This window comes from Phyllostomus discolor, chromosome 6 (genome assembly GCF_004126475.2).
Source record: "Phyllostomus discolor isolate MPI-MPIP mPhyDis1 chromosome 6, mPhyDis1.pri.v3, whole genome shotgun sequence".
In the NCBI taxonomy this organism is placed as follows: Eukaryota; Metazoa; Chordata; class Mammalia; order Chiroptera; family Phyllostomidae; genus Phyllostomus; species Phyllostomus discolor.
The window spans coordinates 51,298,359-51,319,862 of NC_040908.2; the positions used below are offsets into that span (position 1 = coordinate 51,298,359).

The 21,504-nt window shown below is 46.0% G+C and overlaps 1 protein-coding gene across 1 annotated transcript; it reads right to left on the reverse strand.

Annotated features, from left to right (window-relative positions):
• Positions 1–5,259: 5,259 nt before the first annotated feature.
• BOLA3 (bolA family member 3) lies at positions 5,260–18,316 on the reverse strand. Its single transcript, XM_028516383.2, has 4 exons — positions 18,161–18,316; positions 15,930–16,053; positions 9,371–9,459; positions 5,260–5,505 (listed from the first exon to the last, which is right to left on the reverse strand). Exons 1-4 carry the CDS (start codon positions 18,212–18,214, stop codon positions 5,440–5,442), a joined length of 333 nt encoding a protein of 110 aa, XP_028372184.1. The 5' UTR covers positions 18,215–18,316; the 3' UTR covers positions 5,260–5,439.
• Positions 18,317–21,504: the final 3,188 nt, after the last annotated feature.

The following is a 21,504-nucleotide window of genomic DNA, read 5'->3' on the forward strand; positions in this document are numbered from 1 at the left end:
CAGCTTGGGGTGGGGGAGTCAGTCCTCATCTCTACGCATTGTAACAAGAAAATCAGCCCTGGCTGGTGTGGCTCAGTGAATTGAACACCAGCCTGTGAACCAAAGGGTCGCAGGTTGAATTCCCAGTCAGGGCACATGCCTAGCCTAGGTTGTTGGCCAGGTCCCCAGTAAGGGGTGCACAAGAGGCAACCATACATTGATGTTTCTCTCTCTCTTTCTCCCTTCCCTTCTCTCTAAAAGTAAATAAAATCTTTTTTTTAAAAAAGAAAAAATCAGCTGACCCTTAAACTGAGGGGATTTTTTAGAGACCCATACATTCTTCCTACCCCTCACTTTCAGCACTAGTAAATTACCTGCTTTAGGCATTTAACCAAATGAACGGGAGAATGAAAATATTAAAATCTGACCTTTCTATCCCTGACCAGTGTGATTCAGTTGGTTGGGCATTGTCCTGCAAAGCAAAAGGTCAATGGTTTGATTCCTGGTCAGGGGAAATGCCTGGGTCCAGTCCCTGGTTGATGCATGTACTAGAGGCAACCAATCGATGTTTCATGTTGACATTTCTCTCCCTTTCCCTCTCTCTAAAAAGAAATAAATAAAATATTTTTAAAAATAAAATAAAATCTGACCTTCCCATGTCAGATGATGAACTAATTTCCAAACTGAACTGTCAGAGGAAAGCAAACTAAACCCCCCAAAAGCCTAGAACAGAGCAAGTCAACAGTAGTTTCTGTAAACCTGCCTTGAAAAACATCCTGCTCTCTGAAGTTCTTTCTTCAGAAGCACAAATTTGATTGAGAAAGTAGCTCAGTTGGTTTGTTTCTGAGCAAGGAGTGTGCATGGGGCAGGGTTGTGTGCACAAATTTATAATTATTATTTTAAGTTATAAGTCTCAGTATGGAGAACAGATGAAGATGGTGGAACATTGACTAAACAGCTTAAGACATTTTGTAATTTTAGTTCTTCTAGTCAATGTCTGAAGTACTAGAAAAAGCACTGAAGCAATTTCCAAAGCATCAGGAATTTCCATTTCCACCCAAAGTATTTGTTTTCTTCCAACATTTCTCTGTTAAATAAAAGAAGGAAAATTTCCACTTGTGTATGAAGTTTTTTCCCTTTATTTTACAGGTTGATAGTAACACTTTATGGGTCAAAAACACATGTGTAGAAGCCTTTCCTTCCTAACCTTGTTTATAAATCTACTGAAGCTCTCCAGCCAATGCCCTCCTTGACACTCATCCTGTTGGGGTGAAACTGCTGTTTCATGGTGTCCATAACCCAGGCAGTTGTTTGATTTTTTAATAATGCCAATGCACTTCTTTGGTGTTGTGTCTAAGATGTGATTATTTAAAGTTTACCAAAATGTTTTAGAATAGCGTAACTTTCCATTGGCTGACTGGATTGTGACTTCTTCTGTGGTCCTGATTTTTTAAAAAATGCTTTCCGTCAAACACATCCATTGAGAGTATATTTGTATGTCCTGCTGCTTAACAACTAAAGAGTCATCCAAAACAAGGACATCCTGAGAAACTGTCATGGCCAAGAGGAGCTTAAAGAACCATGACAACCAATGTAATGTGGTATTGTAGAGGAGAGACCTGGCAAAAGACATTAGGGAAAAACTAAGGAAGTCAGAATAAACAAAACAATGGGCTTTAATTTGCAATACTGTGTCAGTGCTCACTCATTAATTGTTAACAAAAGTACCAACAAAAGTAGTGTAAGCCTGCCTTTATTTATTTAGCTATTTATTCATAAGAGAGAGAGGAAGGGAGAAAGAGAAGGAGAGAAACATCCACCCATGGCTCCCCCTGTCCTGAACAGGGACCAAAAGTACAACCCAGGCATGTTCCCTTATGGAGAATCAAACCGGGGACTTTTCACTTTGCCTGCCAGACAGCACCCAACCAACTGAGCCACACTGGCCAGGGAAGTAAAATAAGCCTTTAACAGGGGAAACTGGGTGTTGGGTGTAGAGGAATTCTATACCATCTTCTCAATTTTCTGTCAATCTAAAACTCTTCCAAAAAGTTACAGAAAGTTATATAAACTGTTCTAAAAATAGTTTATAAGATAAAAAACTAACGTTATTACTTGAACTTCAGTTGTTTAAACTTTTTACTCTTTCATCCATTTGTTTAGTTGCTTTTTCCACTCCCTAACAACCTTTTGTTTTCATGACTGCTGGGGAGTCTTGCTGGGTGGCACGCTTGACCGGGTCTAGACACTTGGGTTCTGAATCCATGCGTTTGGGTGAAGGTCTTGCGTTTGTCTCTTTCTATTCTTATTCTAAAAGAGTATGTCTGATACCCTAGCCAGCTTGGCTTAGTTGATTGGGCAATGTCCAGTGAACCCAAAGGTCTCCAGTTCAATTCCAGGTCAGGGCACATGCCTGGGTTGCTGGTTTAGTCCCAGTCTGGGTGCTTATGGAAGGCAACCGATCTATGTATTTCTCAGAGGCTGTTTCTCTCCCTCTCTCCCTCCCTTCTCCATGTACCCCCTCTAAAAAAAAAAAAAGAAAATGTGTCTGGCATCTTTTAACTGTACCTTTTCATCTGATTCTCCAGAAAACATTATATCTGTCTCAAAAAAATTAAAGTACATAAATGTTATTTTAAATTTATAGTAACATGGTATCTTAACACAACCTGTAAGGTCAATATCCTGAAATGCGGTGTCTGACTATAATTAATCCTACCAGCTTTATTAGAGCAAATGCAAACATAAAAGGTGTCAAAAGGCCAGTTCATGCAGCAAGTTGAGCCACCCTCCAGCGGGTCCCAGAGGAAGTATTGTGCAAGGGTGCGGTGTGGCTTAGGGTTCTTTAGGACACATGCAGGTAAGAAAGCCAGCTCTGCTGCCTCAGGCCAAGGGGTTTGGATATGCGCTGACTGTCTTACTGAGTCTTCTGGAAAAAGCTCTGGGGAGAAATGTGGTGGGCAGAGGGGGGAACCGGGCCTGCTCTGCTTCAGATGCTCCCAGGGAGCCGGTCAAAGTGGGTGTTACAGATCGGCAGGCCTGATCCTGCCCAGGTGAGGCCAGGGACTCAGCTGGCAGTGGTGCACTCCCACCCTTTACCCTGTGGAATCAAGGGCATCTGGGCAGGTCCCCCAGACAGGTGGTAGGTGGAGGTGAGCAGGCAAACCGCCACATATGCACTGCAGCTCCCTGGAAGGACAAGCATGTGCACTGGGTAGACCTCATCAGAGTACCCCTCATGACATCTCGCAGGCAGCCCTTTGCTTCTCTTTACCTGTCAATTCCCTCCATTTTCCTGATTTGAATGTCCACTTTGTTTGCCCTGAGCTCTCACTAGCCCTCAGAAGGTCTGTGGCCTGGCTGTCCCTGGGTCACCCTTTCCAGTTTGGATTCCCAAGAAAGGGAATTGGATCTATCGACTCCTTGCCACCAGATGTATCTGGTGGGGCTTTGCGGTCCCAGGTCTTCTCCCAGCTTGCAGGCCAGCTCACCCCATGACTGCTGGCTGGGTGGTCTAGTCAGGGGTGAGAGTGGCCTGCAGGAACCCATGGAGGAAGCGGGCCTGAGGGAGTGCTGTGGCCAGGGCAGTTCCCCTTAGACTGACTTGCCTAGTCAGCAAGCACCTACCCTCAGGACTCTGAATTTTCCATTGGAAAACTGTACACTGTTTTTAAAGACACTGAGCTCAGAAAATGGATCATCTTTCATAGTTCAGCAGTTTCCACAGAGCACTTAATCAAAAAGCTAGGAGTTGGCTGTATCAGATGCAATGTTATACTCTGGCCACTAAGATGAACAATTTCTTTTTTAATTGACTAAAAAGAAACCCTGTGATTCCTCTTCCAACTTTCCTTTTAATTTTGGGGGAAGAACAACTTGGGTGGGGGGGCCACTTTAAAATTATCTTGTTGCCAGATTTGGGTGCAGACATGCAGAACTGATAGGATTGCCACATTTCAATGGGCCTGACGACTCCCCTGGGGTGGGGGTGGGGGCAAAGCAGAGGGGAGAGTACAAGTTTCTCAGGCAGCCCCAGACTCCTAGGAGGCTTGCTAGGCCACATCATGTTTTCCTGCAGTTGAGAACACCTGTTGCTTTGTTCCAGCCTCTTCTTTGGAGAACAGAAGCTCTACTTCGTTTGGCAACTGCCCCTCTCTTCACTTCAGTGGAGCGAGGCTATAGTTACTGCACATCTCTTGGATGCCAGCTGATTAGTCCAGAGTGGCTCCTGATGAGAAACGGGTGGATCAAAGGCCTTTACCAGTATTCTTTGAACTGGAACTTAGAAGGAAAGTATCCCTGTCTCATGGCCTGGACATTAAGATACGAAAATTAATGTATGGTGTCAGGTGTGTACTGGAAATATCAGAGGGCACTTTGTAAAGTATATGATTGTCTAACCACTATAGTGTACACCTGAAACTAATACAAAATAATGCTGAATGTAAACTGTAATTGAAAAATAAAATTTAAAATATATACAAAAACTAAGAGCTACTGACAATATAATCACGGCTATATGGTGGAAGTCAGTGAGAATGAGAGGTAATAATGCTGAGCTACAGAGAGCAGCAGACTGGAGACGCAGAGGCCTGGTGGTGTCACTGTTCCTGACATTTAGCTGTATCCGTCCTTTCTGCATGCAGCTTGGCCCTTCAGCCCTTACTTCAGTATGCGAAACGCCCCAGTGCTCCCAGTGATGCATGAGTGTGTCAGTTTTCTATCACTGCCAGAATCAATGCACCATTGCCTGTGTGTCTTGGTGTCACTTCTCCCAGTTCTAAGTCCAGGGCAGATCTGTCTGATTGGCTGAGACTAGATCATCTCTGCCTGTGCCTTACTTTCAAGAGAGCTAAGAAAGCAAGACTTTTCAGCTTCTGTTGGGGGGAGGTGGCCCCACCTCCCACCAAGGTGCAAAGGGTAGGGGATCTTCAAATACAGAAGAAAGACCATGATCCAGGCAGCCCCACATCCTCAGACCACTCCAGGGAGTAAGAAACCAAGGGTGCAACACCATTCTTGTAAGAAGCGTGGAGAGAAAAGGCAGTGGTAAACCATGGGAACAGAAAAACCAAAGGATCCTTTCTTTTCTTTTTGGTAAGATTAAGAGGCCTGAGCAGTTTTGTAGATGAGAAACAAGGAAGTCTCATGACAAGACAAAAGTAGCTGGCACTCCATTCCACCTGTACAGCAGCAAAACGGAACTGTCCGAGGATGAGACCACTTTGGACAAAAGGACACCGCTTCCGAAATAAAGGAACTAGAAGCATTACTAATGACTCTTCAAAAGACTCAGATATCTGTTGTCTTTAATTAACATCTAAATAGATACCATATTCTTCTGTAATTATAATATGGAAATGTCTATGAACATAATAAATTTTTTGGCAAATGCCTAGGAAAGATTGGTCAAGTTCATCCAAGGTTGTCAGCAGCAGTATCTCTGCAGCCGAGGTATGGTCAGCGTTTGGGGACAGAGGTAAATATCCGCAATCCATGCATTCCTTTGATTTCTTCTTTCAGAGCCTAAATAAGTAAAAGAGCACCATCATTTCTTTTGTATTTGACACTGATTATAACAAGTCCCTCTGAGAGTATCTTTATATAGCTCTATATTTGTAGAAGACTTTGCACACACGTTTTGTTTAAGTAGTTTTTCCTTTTTTGGAAAACAATATATTAAAAAAAAATTTTGAATCAGCATCTAACCTGGTTCAAAAATAAAAAAGACACAAAAAGTCACAGTGACATCTCCCCCTCACACCTGTCCTCCACCCCCAGTCTCCACCTCCATCCCCAAACAAAGAACTGCTGCTAGTTTCTGTGTCTTTGCAAGGACACATATTCAAGCTCATATGAATGTATATTCCACCTCACACTACCTTTTTAAAGTAAAAATGGCAGCACTCCAAATATAGTGTTCCACACTTTGCTCCCTGCCAACCATGGAGATCTTTCCGTATCAGCCATAAAGAACACCATCTTGTTTGTGTCCGCACAGTGTTCCACTGTATGGATGTACCAAACTTTTCAGTCCATCCCCTAATGATGAACTCTGAGGCTTTTTTTTGTGCTTTGCTATTTTGAACAACAAACAGTTATTCTTTAAATCCACACTATCTAGCCCAAATGACCCAATTTTACTTTAAAAAATAAAGTTGGAAAATAATTATAAGACTTGTTTAAGGCTACAAACAGTGTCAGGGCACAAACCTGAATGAGCGCCACAGTCAGACGGACATCATTTCTCTGCCGTGCCAAGAGAGGAGCTACAGGACCCGAGGGAGGCACGGACCACTGGAGTTTGTAATCAGTGCAGAGGGAGACTCAAAGTTCTTTATATTAGATCCAGATCTGATCATCACAGTGGGGTGGGCATTTTTCTTCCATTCTGTCAAGCAATCTCTTTTCTCCTGGGGAATGTTCCTTTAACTGTGTACTGCTGGTGGGACTACCAACTGGCCTGGTATTGAGGGCGCCTGCAGTCTTGGCCCAGCCTGATTGGTTCAGGTGTGGTACATGATCCAAAATGGGCCAATCACAATCTCCCCTGGGATTTTTTAGAATAGTGCCTTCTCTCATCCATTTTGGACAGTTGGCCCAAAATGGGAGTGATATATTGGAATAATGTCAATTGGAGGCAGCTGGGGGCCACGTTGCCCACCAAGAAGCAAAAGCCTATCTCCAGTAGGAGAAAATGAGGCTGACACACAGAAGGCGAAAGTATATAGAGGACAGGAAAAAGTGCAAGCACTTTTGAACTTAATGAACTTAAGACTCTGAATCTAGATATGCTAGAAACCAGATAACAAAGGCGCCAATTCATTCCCTTTGTTTGCTTCTGTTAGTTTTAACTTGCTCTCTGTCACTTATAAGTAAAAGAATCCAAATACATGTGGTCAGGTTTATCAAGTAAGGAGAGATAACCTAGTCCTCTCCCCTTCTTAGCTAAAAAAGAAATAGTTTACCCCTTGTCCAAAGTCATCAAGTGACTAACAGATAAGACCTGAACCTGGATATCCTGATGTCCTGGCCACTTGTCTCCTTTGGGTTCCCGTCCAGCCCTGATGCCCCACCATCTCCACACTCACATCCAAGCCTCCTCAGCTCTACAGACAAGCAGCAATGCCCCCTGGGCCACATGTTCTCTGCTTTCTGCAGGCACAGAATGCTTCCTAGAGGCTATCCCTGTGTCTATGTCAAGGCTACAATCCCTAAAGCCTGCATGGCTAGACGGGGGTGCAGTCACACCTTCACACAAAAGCCTTGACCTTGTGCCCTAAGTGATGCCTTCTCCCAGCTCTCTGGCAGCCCTCTGAGGGCTCCCCAGCACAATCCACAGATCTTACAGCTACAGAGGGCTCCTGGGTCAGCTTACAGTTAAGGAAACTGAGGCCCTGGAGGGAAAATGAATTGTCCAAAGTTTATTGGCCACAGTTTATAAGATAGAGCTTGGGTAAACATTTTTCAGCATCTGCTATGCCCAGTGCATTATTCTGGGAGCTGGGGGCACAGATAAAAAGTCTTGGGAAAATGATGAGAAAGGTAAGGGAAGTAATACACGTGCACCAGAAATGGTGGTGATGGGCGCTGCCAGGCCCCCAGCCAGCTCAGGACTGTGGTGGCTGTTCCCAAGAGGGAGTGTCTGCTATTGCACTGGCCATCTGCAGATGAGGCAGCCCAGGAGCTGACAGCTGGGAGTGGAATGAACAGACAGGGACAGGGCATCAGGCCCAGGAGTGCAAGGTGAGAAAAGGATGGGAACACACTGCAATTCACCAGGAAAAGCCTGGCTTCAAGTCAGGTGCATGAGGGGGCAGACTAAGACAGGCCGCACAGGGGATTGGGAATCCCAGGCCAGGAGAGTGGGAGCAGACTCTGTGGGCAACCAGCGCACATACTGAAGAAGTCTGTCTCCGTCTGAGACAGACGGGGGCACCCTTGGTGGTGGGAGGGAGGTGATGAGCACCAGACTGGAGGCCAAGAAGGGGAGAGGGCAACTGCTATTTACCAAGTGCCTTCCACATGCCAGCTGTCTGGGGGACCTGCCCAGACGCCCTTGATTCCACAGGGTAAAGGGTGGGAGTGCACCACTGCCAGCTGAGTCCCCGACCTCACCTGGGCAGTCAATACCTCATATGCTCTTTGCTAAAGAGGAGACCAAGGCTCAGGTCCCGCTGGGGAGCAGAGGGCCTAGTCGGTGCTCACTCCTCTCCCTACAGCTGTTCCCTAGGGCGGGAATAGGATGGGTGGGGGAGAAACACTGGTCATCCTGGCATCCCTGGGGCCTGGCCCAAAGCAAATGCCAGTGACTATTTCAGAAGAGAAGGCTGATGAACCATGGGAGCTGGGAGAGGCTGGGACACAAGTCAGAGGGGTCACAGAGGGACAGTGAACTCACTACTGAGGGTGGCAGGGCCGGCCCCCTGCCCCCTACTCTCCACAGGCCATCAAGCAGGGACCGGTCTGGAGGAGTGAAGTGGCTGCTGTTCCACCCCAGACCACCCTGACTACGGGCACACCTTCAGGCTGTCGGTGCCCACAGGCAAAGTGGAGGGTTGGGCTCTGCAGCCATCCAAATAGAGATTCAGAAGGGGTCATCCAACACAGGGCTGACAGGGCTAAGGGACAGAAGTGTCCAGGATCCGAGGCAAAAAATGCTGGAGTCAGAGGGTGGAAGGCATTTATGCCTGCCGGGCAGGTAGAGAGGCGGCATTTAAGCTGGGCAGAGAAGGAAGGGCACCCTGCAGGAGGTCTGATCTGGGCAAAGATCCAGATGCACAGAGACCAACAGACAGGGGCTCAGGGAGGATGCATGCCAAGGCAGGCGGGGAAGGACTCAACAGCAATCTGGTACATCTGAACTTGATGCATAAGGGGCCACAGAGGGAATCTCATGACCAAAACTGTGCTTTACAAAAGTTAAACTAGTTCACAATGTTCAAAACCTTCCAGAACGATGTCAAGACTGCTATTAATTCCAAGTAAAATAAGCATAGATAATAAATAAACTTGGCCTTGTGTGGTTAAATCTGCTATTTCCAACCCCTACTGTCTGTCATTGGATCTGGGACAGCTGGAATAATTCTCAACCATGCTGTGCCTCAATTTACCCATCTGTAAAGCAGTCCTAAAGAGAGGCTAAAAAAATACTCAAATCTACAAAAATATATCTTTTAGTACTTTTACACTTGTTTTCAATTTTGAATAAAAGTCATGTCATATTCGCTCACAATCAGATTCCAGGTAACGTTTTTCTTGGGTCCTAAGTCCGGTCTGCATGGCTGCAGCACTGCATTATTCCTTCCCAGGACTGCAAGTAAAATGCCATTGCCACTCGGCAGGCCCTTTTGGACGGAGGAGGCAGAGGAGCATTTTTGCCTCTACTGACCTGGTTTACCATCTGGTGCTGCTGGACAGTCCTCTTCTCCTTAAATTCTTCTGACTCAATTTGAATTTCATACATTGCCCCACAGCCTCCTGAAATAAATGCAATTTGAAAGCATTTCAGTTATTAAGTTAGGGCAGCCACAGGCCCACACGTCCCTGAAGTCCCGTACCACCTCAAGAAGCTCTAAATACTACCGATCAGCAGAAAGTTGCTAAGACTGTTGGGAAAAGGTCATGGCTTACAATCTGGCCACCCACTCCCCCTGGCAGGCTGCCTTCATCCAGAGCGTGTTCCCCCTCGTGCAAGAGAGTTGCACCTCCAAGGATTATTACTTATGAGATAGGAAAGATAAGGCACAAAGTATGGAAAACCCAGGAAATGTAGATTTTCCTAGTATTTCCTTTCATTAAGCCAACAAATGCCATGGAGGAGGGTGGGAGGGCCTGAATTTCAGTGTTCCACCTTCACAAAATACTAGCAATCTTTTAAAGTACAAAAATATACAAGCTATGGCTGGTGTGGCTCAATGGATTGAATGCCAGCCTGCGAACCAAAGCATCGCCAGTTCAACTCCCAGTCAGAGCAAATGCCTAGATTGTGGGCCAGGTCCCTGGTAAGGGATGCACGAGATACAACCACACATTGATGTTTCTCTCCCTCTCTTTCTCCCTCCCTTTCCCTCTCTAAAAATAAATAAGTGAAATCTTTTTAAAAAATACACGAAAATTCAGTCTGAAAATTGTATAATACTATCAGAAAGCAAAGAAAGGAACAAGGAAGTGTGAGAGACACAGGGACATGGCGTTACAATAAAAAGCACAGACACGTGGGTCCTGGAGCTGCTGGGCTCTCCCAGCACCTCCTGCTCTATAAGCAGTACTGTGTGCTTCATCCAGGGCTTCTGCAGGGAGACAGAGGTTGGGGTGGACTCATCCGCGCCCTGACCAAGCTTTGTCTCCACACAGTGGGAGAACTGGTGCAGATGGCTGATAAGAAATCATGCTGCTCTAGCATGAAACGACCTGGGCAAGAAAGAATATCCTCTGTGCTGCTAATCCCAGGCCACTGTTATGTTATGTTCCTCTTATGAGCTCTAGAGGGCCAAGCTTTGGTTAAACCAAGTCCCCAGCCTCAATTCCCTTTCTGTACTCAGTCCACTGAGAAGAGTCAGACAGAAGGCCAAGCTCCAGCTCTACCCAACTTGACTCTGTCAAGGCCTCAGCATTGTTCTGAGCGCTCACCCCACCTACCGTTCCAAAGGATCTTTAGATTGACTAATTTCATCTAGTTTTCAGAATAAAAACTTTCTTCTTTTTTTCTTTAATCCTCATCCAAGGGCATTTCTTTATTGCTTTTTATTTTAAAATATATTTTATTGATTATGCTTTTACAGTTGTCCCAATTTTCCCCCTTTTGCCCCCCTCCACCACCTACCCCCATTCCCTCCAACAATCCCCACACCTCTTAGTTCACGCCCATGAGTCATGCATATACGTTTTTTGGCTTCTCCATTTCCTATACTGTTCTTAACCTTTCCCTGTCTGTTTTGTACCTACCGTTTATGCTTCTTAATCCCTGCACCTTTTCCCCTATTCTCTTCCTTCCCCTTCCCAACTGATAACCCTCGGAAAGATCTCCATGTCTATGATTCTGTTCCTGTTCTGTTTGTTTGCATAGTTTGTTATTTGGATTCAATTATTGATAGTTGTGAATTCATTGCCATTTTAATGTTCATAGTTTTGATCTTTTTCTTCTGTAATGTCCTTTAGCATTCCATATAATAAGGGTTTGGTTAGCTGGGAAGCACTTTATCTGCCCTTCCATTCTAAATGACAGCTTTGCTAGATAAAGTAATATAGGTTGTAAGGTCCTTGCTTTTCATCACTTTGAATACTTCTTGCCAGTCCCTTCTTGATTGCAGTTTCTTTTGAGAAATCATTGACCGTCTTATAGGCACTCCTTCATAGGTAACTCTCTGCTTTTCTCTTGCTGCTTTTAAGATTCTCTCTTTATTTTTAATGTTAGGCATTTTAATTATAATGAGTCTTGGAGTGGTCCTGTTTGGGTCCATCTTGTTTAGGACTCTCTGTGCTTCCTGAACTTGTATATCTATTTCCTTCACCAAATTAGGAAAGTTTTCTTTCATTATTTTTTCAAATAAGTTTTCAATTTCTTGCTCTTTCTCTTCTCCTTCTGGCACTCCTATGATTTGAATGATGGTATATGTAAAGTTGTCCCAGAGGCTCCTTAGCCTATGCTTTTTTAAAATTCTTTTTTCTTTTTGCTGTTCTGATTAAATGCTTTTTTCTTATGTTCCAGATCACTGATTTGATTCTCAGCTTCATCCCCTCCACTTTTGGTTCCCTGTAGATGTTTCTTCATTTCACTTACTGTAACCTTCATTTCTGCCTGTGTCTTTTTTATGCTGTTGAAGTATCCAGTGAGTTCCTGGAGCATCCTGATATCAGTGTTTTGAACTCTGCATCTGATAGGTTGATTATCTCCATTTCATTTATACTTGTTTTTCTGGAGTTTTGTTCTATTCTTTCATTTTAGGCCATATTTCTTTGTTTCTTCATTTTGGCAGTCTCCCTGTGTTTGTTTCTATGGATTAAGTAGATCTGCTTTTTAAAATATATATATATATTATTGATTATGCTATTATAGTTGTCCCATTTTTCCCCCTTTATTCCCCTCCACCCTACACAGCCCCTCCTATCTACATTCCCCGCCCCCCTTTAGTTCATTTCCATAGGTCTTACATATAAGTTCTTTGGCTTCCACATTTCCTATACTATTCTTAACCTCCCCCTGTCTATTTTCTCCCTACCATTTATGCTAATTATTCTCTGTACCTTTCCCCCCCCTCCCCCCACTGATAACCCTCCATGTGATCTCCATTTCTGTGACTCTGTTCCTGTTCTAGTTGTTTGCTTAGTTTGCTTTTGTTTCTGTTTTAGGTTAAGTTGTTAATAACTGTGAGTTTGTAGTCATTTTAGTGTTCATATTTTTAATCTTCTTTTTCTTAGATAAGTCCCTTTAACATTTCATATAATAAAGGCTTGGTGGTGATGAACTCCTTTAGCTTGACTTTATCTGGGAAGTACCTTATCTGCCCTTCCAACCTAAATGAAAGCTTTGCTGAATACAGTAATCTTGGATTTATGTCCTTGACTTTTACAACTTTAAATACTTCTTTCCAGCCCCTTCTTGCCTGCAAGGTTTCTTTTGAGAAATCAGCTGATAGTCTTATGGGAGCTCCTTTGTAGGTAGCTGTCTCCTTTTCTCTTGTTGCTTTTAAGGTTCTCTCCTTATCTTTCATCTTGGCTAATGTAATTATGATGTGCCTTGGTGTGTTCCTCCTTGGGTCCAACTCCTTTGGGACTCTCTGAGCTTGCTGGACTTCCTGGAAGTCTATTTCCTTTGCCAGAATGGGGAAGTTCTACTTTATTATTTGTTCAAATAACTTTTCCACTTGTTGCACTTCCTCTTCTCCTTCTGGTACCCCTATAATTCAGATGCTGGAACATTTAAAGATGTCCTGGAAGTTCCTAAGCCTTTCCTCACTTTTTGAATTCTTGTTTCTTCATTCTGTTCTGGTCAAATGTTCCTTTCTTCCTTCTGATCCATTCAATTGATTTGAGCCCCAGTTTCCTTCCTGTTACTGTTGGTTCCCTGTGCATTTTCCTTTATTTCACTTAGCATAGTCTTCACTTTTTTCATCTAATTGTGACCATATTCAACCAATTCTGTGAGCATACCGATTACCAGTGTTTTGAACTGTGCATCTGATACGTTGGCTATCTCTTTGTCACTTAGTTGTATTTTTTTTGAGTTTTGATCTGTTCTTTCATTTGGGCCAAATTTTTTTTTTTTTTGTCTTTGAGTGCCTGCTATGTAGTAAGGGGCGGAGCCTTAGGTGTTCACCAGGGCGGGGTAATCACGTCACTGCGTTTCATGCTGTATGTGCAGCTGGGGTCTGAGAGGGAACAATGCTGCTTGCTTTGATCTCTGCAGTTTTCAGTCACTTCCCCCACTACCCACAATCAAATTGGGCCCTTCTGGTGCTAATTCCCAGGTGGGTGGGTTTGTGTACATTCTAGGACCCTGTGGGTCTCTCCAATGAACTCTCCTGTGAGGCTGGGAGTTTCTCCCGCTGCCTCAACTCCCACAGGTGTTTTCAACCAGAGGTTTGAGGCTTTATTTCCCTGCGCTGGGACCTTGGGTTGTTCAGTCTGTCTTGCTCCCCAGCTGATCCTCCCAGTTTATCTGCACACAAATGTGGGGCTGCCTGGTCCACCAGCCACCACCTTGCCTGCCAGCTGCCGCCTTGCCAGCCCCAGTCCTTGAGTCACTGCCTTGACGTGAGTCCTCTCCACTTGGCTGCCCATCTCCGCCCCTCCTACTGGTCTGGATGAATGTTTCTTCTTTAACTCCCTTGTCGTCAGACTTCCATACAGTTTGATTTCCTGTCAGTTCTGGTTGTTTTTTGCTTTTAAATTTGTTGTCGTCCTTCTTTTGGTTGTGCGAGGAGGCACAGTGTGTCTACCTACACCTCCGTCTTGGCTGGAAGTCAGTAGATCTGCTTTGATTGTCTGTCTTAGTAATGTAGCCTATTATAGAAAAGCGCACCTGTAAGTTGTATGGGGCAGAGCCTTAGGTGATCACTAGGGCAAGCCAACCTGTGTCACCACTCTGTTGCCATTCAGGGGAGGGTTCACAAGGGGATGACTCTTGCTGCCAGACCTCTGGAGCTTTGCCCAGGAAGAAGCTGTCTCCCGGCACTTGCCCTTTTGCCAGTCACTTTGCTTTCTCCCCTTATGCCACTGGTGCCCTTCCAGCTGTTGCCCTGGTGCTGAACCCCAGAGAGGGTAGGTCTGCAAGAGTCCTAAGTCCATTGAGGGCCCTTTAAGAGTCTCTTGAGAACCCTGCAGTTTCTTCCACTGTGCAAATCCCACTGGTTTTTACAGCCAGTAGTTATGGGGTCTTATCTTCCTGGTGCTGGAACCCTTGCCTGGGTGGCCTGGTCTGGAACTGGGATCCCTCGCTCCTGATGTATCCCTCCTAATTTTTATCCACCACACGTGGATGTGGGACCGCCTGACTATGTCTGCATCTCTCTGCACCACTCCATGCATCTGTGCCTCCCCATCTCACCCCACCTCTCTGCACATCTCCATCTCCACCTCTCCTACCCATCTGGATGAATGTGGCTTCTTTAAATCCTTAGTTGTTGGACTTCCATACAGCTCAATTTTCTGACAATTCTCAGTGATATTTGTTTTGTAGTCTAGTTGTAATTTCTGCTATAGTTGTGCAAGAAGGCAAGATGTATTTACCTATGCCTCCATCTTGACTGGTTCTGGAAAGCTTTTTTAAAACGTGAAGGACAAAGAACAAAAAGGTAGTGGTGCTGGAGGGTGACACCAAAGCAGTCCTACTTCATTACTTTTTAGAGAGAGGAAAGGAGAGAGGGAGAGAGAGAAACATCGATTCAAGAGAGGAGCATTGAAAGTTACCTCCCACATGCACCCAAACCGGGGACAGAATTCTGCAACCCAGGTTGTGCCTTGACAGGGAATTGAATCTGCAACCTTTTGGTTATGGAATGACACTCCAACCAACTAAGCCACACCAACAAGGGTATCCTTTTTTATTATTATTGATTTTTAAGAGAGGAAGAGAGGAAGTGTGTGTGTGTGGGGGGGAAGCATCAATTTGTTGTTCCACTTATTTACGAGTTCATTGGTTGATTCTTGTTATGTGCCCTGACCAGGGACTGAACCCACAACATTGGCATATCAGGACAACACTTAACTGAGCTACCCGGCCAGGGCAAAAAACTACTTTCTCGCAATCCTTATGAATGTTATGTCCTCAGAAAAACCTGTGAGCCAGCATTGTGGCAAAGCAGAGTGGCAAAGCCAAGTCTGGGTGTGGGCAGTCAAGGGCATACCCACTGCCAGGCCGCCCATGGGTGTGTCTGGAAAAAGGCTCTATCTTCCCTATCCAGTGGGTGCAGAAGGTGACTGGCACACAGCCAGCCTGAGCTGCAAGGTGCCAGTGGCCATCTGAGAAAGGCAGGGTCTGGCTGGGGCAGGAAACTGGGCTCAGACCAGAATCTGCCCTGGGTCCTGGTTCTGGCTCCAGTTCCGTTGCCTCCTCCTTGTGAGGGGCTGCGTAGGTTCCTCAGCCTCCCTGGGCTCATCTTGTGGAAAAAGTGAGGCAGTTACTTTCCTCAAAGGGACAAACTCCTCCTGGGGTCCACTCTAGCTCTGACATTCAAGGGTATCAGAAGAATGTGGGATAATTTCTGCAAAGCCCATGTCGCATTCAAATGAAAGACTTGTGGACCAGAGCCCAGGGTGACTGAGAGGGACCTCGTCCCCACAGTTTCCCTCAATGTTTCTGTATCCCCACAGATGTATCCACATCTGCCCAAAAGCCACACATACTAAGAAGTGATCAAATTCCCTCTGCTAAGCCTCCCCACCACCCTGTCCTCTGTCCCTCTAGAGGATAAAATCCTACCACACTCTGAGATGAAAGAAAAGCTTACCTGAAATGTCAGTGACTTTGATAGTTGTAGCTTGAGGAAAGTTTTTTTTGAGAATTTGGGTTACTTTGAGCTCCCCTTCAGTCTGTGAGGCAAACATCCGCTGGGCACAGTGAAGAAGAGGAATCTGTCCCAGAAGAGAGGAGTCATGGTTGAGCAAGATGACACTGCCCCCAGTGTCATTTTGCCCCCAGCTGGGCCACTGTGAGGGACCCACCTGCCATTTTCCTTCCAGGCTGGGCTAGCCCATGGCCACGGGATATGTCAGAGGAGTTGTGTGGTGTCAGATGCCCATTTAAGCTCCACAGGATACAGAATAAACTTTCTTGGGGTGGAGGTAGGAGTGATTGTAAATAACTCACTGTGACTCTAGAGACAAGGCTCCAAACCCAATTCAATAGATGTTTAACTTGTCATGTTAATACCGTGAGATACTATCATGATGCCAGTTTTATAGGTGAGGAAACTGGCATTAATATGCCCAAGGCTGGATCCATTAGGAAACACGGAGCAGGGAGAGGCCAGGCAGCTGTGCCCTGCTAACCCTAGGTGTAACCAACCAAGAACTCACCGATAGGGCCAAGTACCCCCACCCTTTAGGCCCAATTAACATTCCAGTCTCTGCAGTGGGATATGACCTTGTGACCTACTGCTCAATAAGCCAGCAACCCTTTGTTACATGAACAAATTCTCACAGAGGAGAAGCAGGAGAATTCTATTAAACAACATGAAGGAGAAACATTTTTAGATTGTTTACCATTGGCAACCACTCTGCCCCACCAACGCCCCTAATGGCTACCACAGGGAGTCAGTGTTCCTGAGGGGTACATATCTCAACCCTTAGCGGGTGAAGAGCAGAAAATCAGGTCAGCAGACCCTTGGCTGGGTTGGTACTTTTCTGAAAAGGGAGACTGAAAAGAGTATGGCAGGCCCTGAATGTCAGGCTAAAGATTTTGGATGTAGGCATCTTGGTGCCAAAGTAACCTGAACCAAAGTGCCTTCTGAAGCTAGTCAGGAAAGATGCCCTAATGGGAGTAGCACCAGCTTGGGTCCCTAACTGGAGGAGGATGGCAGGTAGGAAAACACCAGCACATTCTCAAGGGCTGGTGCTAAAGGTACCTCCCCTCCATCAGTCCAGCTCATCGTCAAGCCTTTCCTGATGGTTCTGTGTTACAGAACCTCAGAGCACCTTCTTTAAAATGACCTGGGCTCTTTCACCAACATCCCTCAAAGGCCAAAACTGAGGCTGTCCTGTTGCTGCTGCCTTCCAGAACTGCGCCCAGGGCAGGCCCTCAGGCAGAGGTGGGTGACGGACGGATGGACAGACCGACCGACGGATGGATGGATGGATGGATGAGCAGGGGAAGAACCACACAATTCAGGTCATGCCTACTCAGCAGCAGCAAATAAGCATGGGAGGCAGCTGATTTGGACTTAGACTGTGTGAAGAGAAACAAACTTGATGTTGTAGACCTGGTTAAAACTAGGGTGTGGGGTGGGGTGGAGCCTCTTCTGAGGAAAGAGGCTTGGGAGGCAGAGGAAGGGAATAATCAGGTGGCAGGCAGAAGGGTAATCACTAAGGAGTTAGGGGGTAGTTAGTATTGCAGATTTTTTGGGAGAAGCCTTTCCTTCATCTCAGCAGATCTGTGGGCAGCGGCCTTTAATCAGGCAATCCCCAGACGTCACGGGTCCACTCTAAAAGCCACCTGCAGAACTTCTTCCAGGAGACAGGTCTAAGACCAGCAGAGAATAAGAGAAGAAAGGAAAAGAAGTGGATGAAGTGAGGCAAGGGTGAATCAGAGAGGGGGAGAGAAAACTAGGAAAGCACGTAGTGAGTGCCCTCTGCTGGGCTTCGACTCCGGCTGCGTGGGATTTTAGGCGGGCCAAGGTCAACGAGGCCGGAGGACATTCCCACAGTCCAGACCCCATCACATTACCCGGCACCCACGCTGTGACCCTAGGATGACTAGGATTCCTTTGTCTTCGGCTCGAAAGATCAATACTGCCTGCCCGTGCCGGCTGCATTACGGCTGTTTAGGCGTCTGTTTCCCTCGGCCGACCTCCACCCAGCTTGGGAGGACCCCCAGAGCACCAGGGCCCGACACGTCTCCGAATCCCGTTGCCGGGGCCCACTGAATGAAGGAACCAACTAAGGAATGAATGACAGAAAGGACTCGGAGCCCGCTGCCCCGGCCCCACGGGACCTCCGCAGCCCCCGCCCGGGGCGTGCTCACCCCGCAGATCCGGCGGAGCAAAAGCGCTGCCGTGGAAGGGCTCCACGCCGCCATGCCCGGCCGACGCGACCCGCAGCCCGAGGTCGCTGGGTCTCCGGAAAGGCGCGGAGCCCGGGACCGAAAGCCGCCCCGGTGGGCAAGGCCGCCCCCTGCCGCCCGGAGGCCGCGGGCCTCCTGTCCCCCAACGCTGGGCCAGGTCAGTGCCCCAGGGACACGCCACTCGGAACACCGCTCACTCACAGCCCTGCTCCCCTGACCCCGCACGGCGCTTCGACACCCTCCCCCCAGCCTCGTTCCACCAGCAGGTCCCTACCCCTCAGCCTAGAAACACTACTCAGGTACCCTCAGTTCGGACTTACCTTCATCCCAGTGCCACTCGTGCCCTAGGCAGAACTTCACTACCCACCCCCTAAACCCTCTCCCGCCCCACAACCTGGCTTCTCAATTGAGGAACTTGGTTTCCTTCCTCCAGAAAAGCGGAGCCGCAGGAGGACTTTTAAGCAGGGATGTTGTTTTCAGGTTTGCGTTTTAGCAAGGTCACAGTGGCTCCTGCGAGGGGCAGAAATTGGAGCTGAGGACGGAGGTTCTCAGTCCAGGTGAGTGAGACTTGAGGGTGAACTAGAGTAGCGACAGCAGGGATGGAAGGAGTGAATTGAAATATTTGAGAGGTGAACTGTATGCAGTGACTGGGTTGGGGGTAAGGAAGGCATCTGGCATGACTCCCAAAAGTCTGGCTTGAACAACAAAATGGGTGGAGGGACAGGTTGGGCATGAAGTGGGGTGACAAACTCGGCTTTGGATTTGCCTGGGTTTACAGTGCCTAGGCAACACAGCCCACCATAGGCGTAGGCTCCACAGGCCGTGGACTCCCACGAATGTAGTGGAAGCTGATGCCAGGTGTGATTGTCAGCAAAAACTGCCCGGCCTCAGGAGTACATCAGATAGACATCAAGGCGAAAATTCTACCAAGCCCTTTCTCTCTCTAGCTGTATTTGTTTGCAACATGTGGTCTGTTATATCCTGTAGACTTTACCAAATCTTTTTAGTATTTAATTCTGCCTATCCAAGCAATAAACTTCAGTGTTTCAAATGGATGGGTTGGTCAGACCTACAGTTGTTGTGTTTGTGGGGGGGTTCTTTTAAATTTTATTTTTAGAGGGAGGAAGGGAGGGACCCAAAGAGAGGGAAAGACCCAAACATCGATGTGTGGGAGAAACATTGGATGGGTTGCTTCTTGCGTGCCCCAAACTGAGGACTGACCCACAACTCAGGCATGAGCCCTGACCCAGAATCAACTGGCAAAACCTTTGGGTTTGCGGGAGGACCCCCAACCCACTCAGCCACACCTGGGCACTGGCTCAGTCAGAGCTACAGTTCTTTGAAGTGCTTAGCTAAATATGCCCATTCATTCCAGTATTGTGACTCCTACCTTGTGGCTCTCACTGAATTCTTCTTTGAATTACTGCAATAGCCTCTCACACTTTTTGTTGACTGCTTAAAAATTATGCTCAATTGAAGGATGAAAGAGGGGTTTTTTTCCACTGATGTTAATAATTAAAACTGCCAAAAATATTTTATCTATTAGTGTAGTGGTGAACCACCCCTTTGCTACTCAAACCATGTGGTTCAGATGAGACGTGATCACTAGACCCAGGTCCTGCCAGTAAGACACAGGAACTAGTTTAGGGTTGGTTCCAATGAGATGGTCCAGGGAATTTTATAGAACTAAAAAAAAGATTGTTTCCAACTGGATTGCTAAACTGGTAGAAAGCCTACTGCTGGCAGCAGCCTTTACAATCCCTTGGGCAGAGCCACTTTGGAAATGAAGCAGACAGAAGAAAGCAGAGATGAGAGGAGACAAATTTGACATTGCTTGTGTGACTGGAAGCCAGCAGTGCCAGATATGAACACTAGTCATTTTAGTAGGTTATCTTAAAAATAAAAAGACCTTTCAAAGTGAGAGGCAAACAAGTGTTTATTTGAGATTAGTAAGAATGGGTATTTGGGAACCATTAATTCGGGCAGAAGCCCACAAAAATGTTCTGATTAGGCAACAAAGGCAGTGGGCATGAGAAAGGAAAAGAACAATTACATCATTAGAAGGAAAGCATTTCTATTGGTGCAGATATCATAGTGATGTGACTTTTAAAGTGTTTTTAATCTTCAGTCCAGTAGTCATAATAACTTTTTGTTATCTTTGCAAACAGTTGGGAACACAGTTGCTTAGACCCAATCCAAAAGCTATACTCCAAGGTGTGTTTTAAGCCATGCAAGGCAGTTCCGGCTCCATTTTGAAGTGTCTCTGTTTATATTATTGTTTACATTTGTCACTTGCAACTGAGAGACCCATGTTGAATTCGATTTGTATTTGCAGAATTCCTCCTTCTTTATTGAAAATCAGCACTTTTACTTATCTCTGAAGTTATTCCCTATAATTTAACAATTTCTCCATTATTAATTTCCCCATTTAACATTATCTGCTATTTTGGATTACTGATAGTCTGCCCTAGCACCCTCCCCTGCTCTGTTTCCACACTGCCAGCAGAGCCATTTGAGATGAAAATCTGTTCATTATTTGCTTAAAATCCTTCAGACTCCCCATCACCTACAGACAAAAACCCTACTTCTTTTATACGACTTATCTCCTATCTACCTTTCAAACTGAAATCCATCCTTCACTAGTAATGACGGCTTGTACTTCCTCGTACAAGCTATGCTGCAAGTTTGGTTATCACTTACCCATCTTTTAAGCCAGTCCAAGCCTTCTCTTCTGCAGGAAGCCACCTCTGACTGCCCCCCAGTAAACGAAGGGCCCACAACTTGTGTATAACTTTTATTACATGAGGCCCTTGTTTATTACGTGTGTTCCTCCCACTGGCCCATAAGCTCCATGACAGGATCTTGTTTTATCATCTACTGTACGATCAATGGCCCAGGATGGTGTGAGACGGAAAGCATGCACACTGTAATTATTGAACAACTGATAGTGATTTAACAGTTCTAGTTCCACCGTGAATCTGAACCTTTTCAGAAAAGAATCTGTAGAACAATCTCACTAATCTTGGCCTTCCAGATTAATCCCAATTTAACAGAGTTCAAGTATGATTTTATGACAGAAGTCAGTAGAAAGCCACTTTTACCCTAAGTATAATGCTGTTAGTCCCAGGTCTGTCTCTTCTGGATTTTACTTTTTTCGCCTTGAACTTGAGATCCTCTTATCTTTACTTGTGTGGGTCCATGACCTCTCCCAGATTTCATAGCTACATTTACACCTGAGCTAGCTGCAGAAAACTCCTTAGGTGGGATCTATTTGAATATGTCTTTCATACGTTCTCAGTAAAAAA